General features: G+C 38.7%; 1 protein-coding gene across 1 annotated transcript in view; it reads left to right on the top strand.

The window, feature by feature from the left end:
• The window catches only part of rnf216 (ring finger protein 216), a 32,468-nt gene that overhangs the window by 13,867 nt on the left and 6,527 nt on the right, over positions 1–12,074 (top strand). The window contains exons 13-15 of the mRNA XM_079625759.1: positions 32–110; positions 9,981–10,078; positions 11,823–12,045. Of these exons, the coding sequence (XP_079481885.1) occupies positions 32–110; positions 9,981–10,078; positions 11,823–12,045 (400 nt within the window). The remainder of the gene's footprint in view (positions 1–31; positions 111–9,980; positions 10,079–11,822; positions 12,046–12,074) is intronic.

Raw genomic sequence — 12,074 nt, 5'->3', positions numbered from 1 at the left:
AACATTATTCTGCTCACTTTTTGTTTTTAAGGTGTCCGTTTTGTAACTTCCCAGCACTTTTGGATAAAGGCATTTCTCTATTCAGTTGCCCAAACCCTCGCTGCAGAAAGGTTAGTCTGTGTGCCTGGATACACAAGTGTTTGAGTGTTATGCATCTCTCTTTGCAGTGATCTCTTTATAAAAATATGGTCATGAGCTGGTTCAATTCTCTCTCCCTTCTTTCCACTTGTACTTCTGAGCCCCCGGAGGGTGGAATTAGTCAGGTCAGGGCAGGGGAGGAACAGAGACAGGCATTCATCATGTCTGCTATAAATGTTCAGCACTCTGAACCCCAAACAGAACTGAACTCAACAAGGGTTGAGAAGTTCAGAACAACTAGATGAATCAGTATTCCCGTATATCACTGTCTCATGACGTTTCAGAAAACATAACCTTGAAAAAGTGGATTATGCCTTCAGGAAATGAATCGCAAAACACCAGCCTGTTGTGCGTAGCGTTGATAACCAAGATTTCAAAAAACAAACTAGATATTATCACGTGTTTGTTACAAGCAGTTAAGGACTAACTTAACTAGATTTTTCAACCGTATAATAGTAGTTCAGCTTTGTATTTTCATTCTAACGAATTGGGTTAATGGGAAATTAACTGATTCTATAAAAATAATTCACTGATTCATGTTTCTTCATGTTGGTGAACTACGTATATGCTAAATGATGCTGTTTATCACTATGTTATTGGCTTGGTTATAGAATTAGTGCTTTTGTAAAATTTTCATGGAACATAAAAGATGTCCAGTGTCCACCATGAAATTGTTCTGATTTTTCATGGAAAATCTCAGGGAATATCATTTTTTTTTTTTTATCATTGATTCTTTCCAGGCCTGGAAATGTCATTAAAATGACTGAAATCTAAACTTAAATCATGGAAAATACATGCAAATTTGTAAAGTTTGGGGTCAGTAAAGTACTGATAATTTTATTAATAAATTAATTGACTTTTCAGCTAAATGTATCAAAAGTGACAGTTACACTGCAGCACATGTGACACTGAAGACTGGAGTAATGATGCTAAAAATTTAGCTCTGCCATTACAGGAATACTTTTAAAAATATATATTATAATGGAAAACAGAAATTTAGAATTATAATAATATTTCACCATATTACTGTATTTTTTATGTATAAATGCAGCCTTGGTGAGCATAAGAGACTTCCTTCAAAAACATATTTGAATGACCACAAGCTTTTGAATGGTGCAGTTGCTTTAAGATGAATATCAAAAACAGATTAGTTGGGGGTTAAGCGTGTTTTTAAAACACTATCCATATGAAACTCATTTACGGACAACGCATTATGGAATAATTTACTTACAGTTTGATGCAGCTGCTGTCAGATTCAATACAGTTGGCTGCTTTATCTTCCAACCAATATTTCTTTGCGAACACTCCATTACACTGTGCCTCATTTACAAAACAAAATGTTCCGAACAAACATAAAATCCTCCAACGTGATCCAGGACGCCATTAAAATAATCCACTTGTTTCCAATACTGGAATCCTTCTTAAGTCTGTATAGAGATGCAAACAAGCTGTTTAAACAAAGCAAACGTTCATTCACTCTTCCATTTGTCCTGTTGTCGACAGACTCAAGCACATGGAGTATGTCAGAAGCTGAACACACATCTGAATCCAGTGTAGACCGCATCAGTGATTATAATGGGTTCTATTTGCTTTTGATGCGACGAGACGCTCGCATCCAGTGTAGGCATATGTCAGCCAGTGGGCCAGTATGGTGCGATGATGTGTAACTGTTTGTCGATGTCTTTGATCTGGAGGTAGGCATGTGCAAATGTATTTGCCCGGTGTGATGTCACAGATCCTGCAATATCCTGCTAAATAAATGCTTTGTTTTTAATGAGTACATTGTAAGCTATAAAGCTTGCTGGATGTTTTAATGGTAAAAAGACCTCTTGCATGTCAAAAGATCATGACAAGATCATGACAAGATCATGACATGTCATGACCCCTTTAGCTTTTTTAGGCAGGATGCTTAGTCACCATAAAATCAAATTTCATGTTTTTTTTGTTCACATTGTGACGCACTGTAAATCCACAGCAAGGAGCCCTAACTAGTCTGGGACTGTAGGGTGGAAAACTCAAATGCTGCATTGTCTCTCGCCTTCCCCAATACTCTCTCTGTCCCCAAATCCTCGAGCACGCTCCAATCAGTGCATGGACAGCGCTCACGTAGGCGATTGAAAACAGGTAATCGCTGTTAATCTATTAGGGAAGCAAGCACCGGGAAAGAAAGAGGCACACAGATTCCAGTAACACTCCTCACATGAATAACAACATAAACAAAATATTACTATGCTCTTGGACGTAATGATAGACGTATGATAAAGTGGGGTTTTAGGCACAATAACCTTAAACATGCATTGAGATCAATGTTATAACATTGACCGTCTTAGTAAAAGGCATGATGATGGTAGGCGTTTCCCTTGAAAAGACTTGAATAGCCCACCATCAGGTATATGCAACATGGTACTTTTGTTTCCTGTAGTATACCAGCTGTCCTCTTGGTGGCGCTCTTGTTCTATAATGGCAGTGCAGTTTTGTTGTTGCACACATTGCACTGATTACACGCTTAACCCTGCCTCACTTCTGCAGCAGCTCACAGCAGGACGGGAGAGGGGGGCAGGGGAAGCCACTCTCGAACGCCCATGACTTTGGCCTTCCTCTCGGTACCACCGATAGATTAAGTGTGCCTAAGACCTCCTACCTCCTATACATCTTCCTCCTGGTGGAGTCACAGGACTGGAGGGGGAAATCGAGAACAGTTGTGTGGTATGATTTCATACTGATTGTGACCCACTTTCACTTCCTCTTTCTGGCTCTCAGCGTGGCATTCCTATCGAGATGGAGAACTGGGCTCTCTTGCACGGCAGTCCTTGACTTGGCCAGCATCATGAGAACTTTTCCAAAGCCATGCTTCTCTGGAACAAATTTGTTGGAGAGATAGTCTCTATAAAATGACACCTGCCTGATAAATTGTGTATTCTAGTGAGCATATAGGCAGTGTTGTGGCTTAGTGGTTAAACATCTGGGTTTTGGTACCTGAAATGATGTAGGTTTCAGAGGGTTGATCTATGAACCATCACCTTTGAATGCAAGCTAGTCTCTTGATAAAACTGCCACAAACTGTCAGAAAAACCTTAATAAGACACTGCACTTAATAGAGCACAGTGGTCTATGTCATAGACCACTAGGTAAAATGTATATAAATAGTGTTACAAATTTGCGTTCTATAATTAGAAATCGTATATGTTAAATATTACTTTTTTGGCATTATAATTTTTCTATTGTGTTTTCTTCAGAATTCCATGTGGCAGCAGATTACATTTCTGAAGAAATAGAAACTTCTGTTGGTAAATTTTCCACCGAAGTAAAAGTTGATGTGAAACCGTCAACTAAAAAAACAAAAACCATCTTGCATCATTGAGGCTCAGACTCTCATTCTTAAGGTGCAGCTTCATTAGCGAAAATTTAAGGGCAAAAAGGTCTTGTTTGTAGTGTAGCGATGTGTAAAGGCATGTGAAATATGATGCTCAGCTCACATAGCTGAGCATCACTCTCAAACCAAGCATCTTTCTGTTGGTCAATGCGGCGAATTCACATGACCAACTTGAACCCGCAAAATCTGCATGGGGAAATATTTCACCCTTGCATGAAATTCACACATGGATTTCTATTGAAATGACTGGATTTCACCTGTGAAAATATGGCGAGCATTGTAAATGTGACCACACAGGCCTTTTCGACTTAATTGTTAATATTACAGTTCCTTATAACATTACCAGCCACTGGTGAGTTATATTTTTTCCATTTTAAAAAGCCCTATTGATGTACCTGTACTCTGAATATTGAGGTTATGTGCCTGCTCTAATCATTGTGTATGGAGATGTTTTTGCAGCTGTCTAACCCACATATGTCCATGGTATTGGATCAGTCGGATGTGAAAAACTCTGCCCCATTAATGACTTCAGTGCTCGACTGCTCGTGTTTCAGCACACAAGTTTTCCCCTCCTGTCACTTTCACTTCTGATGTTCCATTTGTTTGTGACGTTGTGAGGAGACGTCCTCTCCTCTGCCCCTCTCTTTTGTCTCTTTTCCGTCTGTGAAGATGACTCCGTTGTATAACTGACACACTTTTCCCTCTCCGGTACCTCTGTGGCTCCACCCCTCGTAGTGAATCCAGGACATTCATTGGCTACACCCAGATCCTTCAAATTTGAAATGTGGTACAGTTTATATTTGACCCCGATTTTACTTTTTTTTTTTTTTTTCTCAGGTTTGCACATTTCAAAAAAAGCATTTTTCTCACTGTGATTGGTTAGTTGTGGCTTTCACATAATGATCTGCCAACATTCCCTTCTCTCTGGCTCAATATGACTTTTGCTTGCACTTTATTTTCCATGTATCCATGTTCTCAGTTTTGCTTGGATAGATTGTAGCAGCTGCAGCATGTTTTCTAGAATTCATGATTTTGCGCAAGAGTTCAAGAGTTTTAGTAAATATTATAAAATATTTTCACTGTACCTTTCAATCCAACATGTTCAAAAGTTTGAGATTGGTCAAATTTGTTAATATCTTAAGTCTGTTATGCTCACCAAGACAGTATTAATTGATTGATAAAAAAATAAACCGTTGTTGATTTATAAAATTTTTTAAACCATGATACATTTTTTGATGAATAGGAAATTTAAAAGAACAGCATTTATCTGAAATAGCAATCTAGATGTCTTGGCTCTCTCACTTTTGAGCTATTTAATGAATTTACTTGCTGAACACAAGTATTCATTTCTTTTTTTCTTCTTCTTTTTTATAATCTTACTGACCCAAACTTTTGAACGGTAGTGTATACAGTAAATATTCTACTCTGGATTTCATTCCATCCGACAGATCCAGTTCAGACATGCTGCATACTAGTTGAGTTTATAGGAAGCTATGTTTGTTCAGCCCTGCCTCATTGTACTTACCATGAGCCAAACCCTCAAATTATGAGCGTTTCATTAAAAACACTTTTGTGTTCTAGTTTTATGACATGTAGCCGTGGCTTAGGGATGGTTGTGTGTGTGTTAGCACACGCTGTGGGTGTGTCGCTGTGTCCCTGAGGCTCATCCAGGCCTGTGCTTCTCCAGAACAAGCAGCCCCCCAATCAGATGCTCAGCAAATCTCCTCTTCTGCCTTATAAGGCCTGCTGTTGCTGCACGCCTGTTCAGGAGAGAAGCACTGAGCTTATTCACAGAGTGCCTCAACAGATGTCGCAACAGTTCGCACTCTGTAACTAGCTTATGCTGTTTTACTTTGGAGAACTAGCCACGCATGCACTGGAATAGGTCTTGTTAGCTGCATGATTATGACAATTGAAATGTTATTTATTTGCTTTGATGTAGCCATTTAAGATGATTAGAATTTACAATAAAATGCTTTTATCCTATATAATAATTTTTTACATGTAATAATTGATGTTCCCATCTCATCATAAACACTAAATACATAATTTCATGTGACAATTTGTGTCCCAAAATTGGACGCAAACTCAATGTCCTGCAGCCAGCTGCGACAAGCCCTTTAAAGGGATATTTTTTGAACACCATTTTATTTTTCTGAAATCAAACGTACATGTACAGTACCACCTTTAAAGGTAGGGTAGGCGATTTCAGAGAGGCTAGCTATAGCAAGCTAGCTTTGAAAGCATTAGATCCCACCCTCCCTTCAGACCGTCTCCAAAGCCATGCCTCCTTCAAAACATGCATGCACACAGCAGAGTCTGCAAAGCGTCTCGAGATGAGAGATGGCGTTATATTACCTCATGTCTCAAAGCACATGACAATAATAATGAACGTAAACCACTTACAGAGCTTGGACTTAGGCTCGGACATGGTGTGAATGCAGCATAAGCTGCTAAACTGTAAAAACTGCTATTTGTTTGCGGTGCTCAGTGACTATTTGTCTACAACTCTGCATTACGGAGCGCGCTGATGACGTGTGATGTCCGCGCAAGCAGGGTGCGCGGAGGTATAGAAATACATATGTGGACTGGCAGGAAGGACATTCTATAGTATCATTGCATTTGAACTAAATGCAATGATTGGACAAAGTTGTTCATGAACAATCCTTCTACAGCATTTAATTATCTTAATGTTAATTTTAACATCTACTAATACATTATTCAAATAAAAAGTTATACTTGTTAATATATTAGTTGATGCACTGCATGAACAAACAATGAACAACAGTATTTTTATTAACTAACATTAACAAAGATGAATAAATAATGTCACAAATGCATTGCTCTTTGTTAATTTTAGTTAATACATTAACTACAAACTAAACCTTATTGTAAAGTGTTACCCAAACATTTGATACAGCTTATCGTATTGGAACACCCCCCTCTAAATATTCTTAATTGTAGAAGGATTTCAAAGGGATAGTTACCGCAATTTAAAATGCTGCCATCTTTTTCTCACCTTCATGCTCTTCCAAAACTGCATGCACTTTCTTCTGTGGAAGATAAAAGATATTTTCAAAATACCATCTCTTGTGTTCTGCAGAAGAAAGTAAGGGATCTGTTGAACTCTGTGCTTGACTTATAATCAATGAAATTGTCTAGACTGGAGTATAAATCTCATATTTTCACCATGTTTATACCTTGTTGATTACTGTATAATGGAAGTGTTACTCAGTCGCTTATTAGAACAAGATGTTGTTACTGATAGGCCTATAGTCTGATTTAGATGGTTCTGATTGGTCAATGCATTCATATGCATAACTGGCATATTTGTGATTGGTTACAATACTCATCCACAGCAAAGAAAAGCAAATACTATTTTGATGCCTTGTCAACTAGACCTAAATAAAAAGGGCTTGTGGCTTCTCGTCTGAGGGGATGTGGGTGTGATATGAAATTTGAGTCCACCAGATGAATGGACTGTTTACACAAAAACATGTTTAGCCAAGATAAAACTAGCGTGACTACCTAGAGCTGTGGTTTCGGGTTATACGGTTTCAGCTTAAATGAGAGCTATACACACAACGATTAACAGGAAATGGAGGGTTGTGCGTTTTGGTGAATCAGATTTATGTTACAAGAATGTGCGGCATGACCACAATTGTCACCCTAGGCTTGTTTTTCTGAGATAAAGACTTGCCGTTAAAGCCGTTTTCCTCTTGTCGCAGATGCTGTTTTTCCAGTTTGTTGTGGTACTTTGATCGCTGTGCTAGATGTCACCCGTCTATCTTTATTACACAAAATAGACCCTTATACGGGCGCAGGCGAAAGCTACATGCATCCTGTGTGGGTAAAAGGTTCCTGTGGTTCATCTGCAACAGTACTTTAGTGATAAATTCCATCTTCAAAGTCACATTTTTTTTCTGCTCAGATATATCACCCTGTGAACTGTTGATTCATGGCACACACTAGCCAGCCTGCCCGATGTCTTTTCCTGCAAGGACTTTTTTTTTTGGTTCATTTCTGTTGAAATTTTTGATAAAAAGGGTTGGATGACAGCTAACAAATCATGAAGGAATAATGTTAATGAGGCTATAAATGTCTTTGGCTGCTCATAAACTCCATAAATTACACAATCGCTTTGAAGGAATCTGCAGTATTTGCCAACAGAGATAATAGCCGTTGCATAACTGTGTGAATCTGAAGCTGACTCCACCCTGCTGATCAGGAAGTGTCAGCCTGGCCTTGCAAGGTATACTTTGTACCAGGAAGCACTGTTTAAAGTGATGTCAGTGTGATGTCACCGCTGTATTTTTAGTCGCATATATAAACGAAGGTACCGGTGTGTGTTCGCACTTCTGACTGCGAGAGTCACCTCAACTGAAGAGTTGCAGTCACTTCCTGTTAACTTCTTTTCTGTGTGTGTGTACATGCAATTCAGTGACAATCACATGAATCGATAGTTAAAGATAATTTAGGAGATTTAAAATATGATGCATTTAACTTTTGTAAAAGTAAAACTTTGAGAATTACAGATTTTTTTTAAATAAGGAAATAAAGGGCCAGTTACAGTTAAAAATTGTGGTCTCACACAGCCGTTTGTTATCAAGTCAGAATGAATTAGAATGATAAAGAATCATGGCTTACAATGTGTTGTAAAGGTTTTAGAAAATAATCAGAATCAGATTGAGCTTTATCTCCCAGCATTTTTCTGCTTTTTGAATCAGATTGAGCTTTATTCGCCAAGCTTCACACAGGAATTGAATCAAATCTTGTTGCCGTCTAGAAACCCAATGCCGCTAAAGCCACAAGTCTAAACATGTTCTATTTCAAATTTGAGAATGATATCTCAAACTCTGGGTTTTCTAAAATAATCTGTTGAATGGTGTTGACCCTCCCATGCTGTGCTGTTGCGCTCCACTAGGGGGCAGTGCAATACTGTAGTACTATAGGTCACATGTCTTCATGCGTCACACGTCATGGCTATTGTCTGGCCTGATGTCTGCATCGTTCACCATTTCCACCGTAGTTTCTGATACAGCTTTTTCACAACAATACTGTTGAATGATGATTTATGTGTTTTTTTTTTAACAACATGCAGCCTGAGGCTAGATTTCATTACTATATTTCTGAGGAAGACTTTGCTATCCACTTTGCTAGTGTAGCTCCTCATATAGATATATTTCCCACTTAAGATGACGCCTGGGGGACAGGAGCAATTGTTTTCTTTCAAAGGTTTTCTGCATCACACTAAGTTGTCATTTATCATCTGTCACTGTCATTAATATTCAGCTTTATCTTTAATTATTTATGCTAATGGTATTTGTTACCAGGCAACACTAGGTTATGGGATTAGAGTTGGCTCTCTGTCCATCAGTGGATCTCTTTCTCTGGTTGGTTTACAGACTGAGGAGGAAGGGGCTGGATCCAGTAAAGCAGCTGCAAGAAACAACTAATATTTTTCTAATAAGGCATGACATTTTGGAATTTTTATTCCATATTTGTATTCCATACTGGGTTGTCAAATGTGATGGACCATAGCAATTTCAGATGTGTCCACTGCCTCCTAATGCTTTGTAATAGCCATGTCTGTGCCTGTGAAATGCGTAGGCGTTTACATGGTCTTCACGCTCTGAATGTTTCGCTGCATGTTGCACTCAGATGTCCTTTCCAGTCAGCTGAAAGGCAAAGCATTGTGGGCAGGCATGGCTAAAGTGGAACAGATGAAAATGTTGTTCCTAGGCAACCAGACAGTTGACGACTGAATCGCATCTAAAGTGGAGGGCAGGGGTCTGTGCACCCTCAGTCTGCGGTAGCTGCTTTCTGTCAGGTTAACAACGAAAACGGCTCTGATTGAGAGTTTTTAGATTACTTAGTTATTTTAATCAACCGTTCTATGGCTTTTAAATGTACACAGTCATATTCTAGGCCCAGGATACTCCTTTATTTGTATTGTTTGCTAAAGCAAGCTATTGCACATACTTATGATTAGGGATGTGTTATAAACCTCTAACCTTAAGTGTTACTTATACCTGTGACTAATCTTTTAATGTTTATTCTGTTGAGATGTGGGTTTCTGAGCCATCAGACCTACCATTCTAGCTGGTGTGCAGTCAAAATGGCTGAAAATCCCATAGACTTGCTTGCATTTAAAAAGGAATGTGTGCCATATCAAGGGACCCAAATGTCAAAGGCCCAGTTTACACCTGGTATTAAGATGTGTTTTGGTCAGAAGGGTCATACCCACAATACTAGCAGATTATGCAGGACTAGGAAGCAATATGCACCTCTGAAACAATGCAGGGAACACTGGTTCCTTCCGTATGCACAAACAGATGTGACCGAGCAACAGAAACTTAGCCCTTTTTCCCCCACTGGATGAATGAAGTGTAGTCCAGGTGTTTCTGTTCCACTCTGCATTTCAATTGTGATCAATAACACAGATGCTTGTTTGTGTTCCCTTCCTCAGGAGAGTTGCAGGAAGTGCCATGTGGTGTGGAAGGAGCATGCAGGAAAGACCTGCGAGCAGGTGATGGAGAGGGACGAGATCCGGCTACGGGTGGCCTTGTAAGTGTCCGACTGAAAACCTTTGGCATATAGAGAAAGCTTGTTAATAATGCATCCATGCACTGTTGAGGGCACTCGGTAGTGTAGTGAACCACCTGGGAGATCATTAGCATTAGCCTGATGCTGAGTCAGCCGTCGTTTCCCCAGGCCTTTCTCATGGCACACTAAAACACTCGCTGTGTTTGACGGATTCCCTTGAGTGTTATGTTTGCAAATACACATCATCCAGAGCTGCCCCTGTGCACAGCAGGCATTCATGAGGAAGTGTACTGGAGCGCGAGTGTCTGTGTAAACTGAGGCAGCCTATCACTGTTGGTCAGTCTCTAAACTGGACAGGATGTGATCGCCTGCTTTCCTTCCTGTCATTGGATGGGTCATACACATGGATCAAAGACTGTGTATCCTGTTTACCCCGACCCTTTTCTTTTGCCTACATTTATAGAGGCAGATAATAAAATAAAAAACTAACTGAGAGAATGAATTACATATGGTGTCACAATGGCTGATTGTTTTCACGTCAATATGATACATTGAGATAATCTCTAATTTGTAAGCTTCAATACCAGTATGCTTGCTGTCTATATGTAGCTAGTGAACAACAGCTTTCTACTTAGGCAGCATCCCTAACTGAAATGAAATTACGCATTAAGCTACCATTTGTAATGCTCCTCATAAGCAGCAATACAAACAGCTATTCATGTGAAGCACAAAATAGTTTGATGTTAGCATGTTGCTAAGCTAATGATGCTTTACCAAATAAATGAATTGTCCATCATTTATGAGATCACGCGTTCCCCACTATTATTATTATTTTTTTAATCTGATGGGGAAAGAATTAAGAGTACATTTTCAATTTAACACTTTTTATTTTATTATATGGAAAAACTAGTACATTTATATTACCTTTCTTAACAATGCTTTATAATAAGGTTCCAATCGTTAACATTAGTAAACTACATTAGTTAACATGTACTAACAATGAAAAAATTTTTAAAACATTATTCATGGAGCCCTGCATAAAAATATGTCATTGCCACAAACAAAAAATGTGTTCCCTAGTTTCAGTAAATGGTTTGCACAATATAATAATTAATTCCCTTGTTTTATGTAAATCATGCGCACCATATAATAATTCTCTAATTTTAAGTAAATTGTTTGCACAGTATAAGTCGTTCCCTCATTTTAAGTTAATCGTTGGCACAATATAATAAATCCCTCGTTTTAAGTAAATCATTCTCACAATATAATAATTATTGTTTTGTAAGCACGATTTAGTAAAACGAGGGAACGAATTAGTAAACCATGGCCAAGATTTACTAAATTGTAAATTAGTAATTCTTCAGAACGATTAGTTTAATTTGTGGCCACGATATACATATTTTTTTCATACATGTTATGTGTAGGGCTCTGTAATTAGTATTAATAATCTTAGTTAATGTTCATTTTAACATTTTACTTGTGCATTATTCAAATCAAAAGTTATTTTATTACATTATTTAATAAACCTGAGGTAACATGAACTAACAATGAGCAGTTGTACTTAACAAACATACACAAATACTGCAACAAATGTATTGCTCATTGTTAGTGTTATTTAATGCGTTAACTAACTTTACCAATGGGAGCTTGTTGTAAAGTGTTTTGATATATACTTTTATTTATTTTTTTACACTGAGCTTATAGCACTCCATTCTGATTTAGAATTGATTATTCTGAACACCAATGTCATTTGTTTTATGGCCAGCGAGGAAAAGATGACCGCTGCCCGTGTCAGGAAGTGCCACAAGTGTACCACAGGTCTGGTGAAGTCAGAGGGCTGCAACCGAATGTCGTGTCGCTGCGGCGCCTTCATGTGCTACCTCTGCCGAGACCCTATTAACGGCTACAACCACTTCTGCCAGCACGCTCGCTCGCCCGGTGCCCCCTGCCGACACTGCAAGAAGTGCTCGCTGTGGACGGACCCCACGGTAAATCTCACACTTTACACTTCAGCATC

This window comes from Phoxinus phoxinus (genome assembly GCF_949152265.1).
Source record: "Phoxinus phoxinus genome assembly, chromosome: 1".
NCBI classification, from domain to species: Eukaryota; Metazoa; Chordata; class Actinopteri; order Cypriniformes; family Leuciscidae; genus Phoxinus; species Phoxinus phoxinus.
The sequence above is the reverse complement of the archived record's forward strand: the minus strand, read 5'-3'. Positions and strand labels throughout refer to the sequence as shown.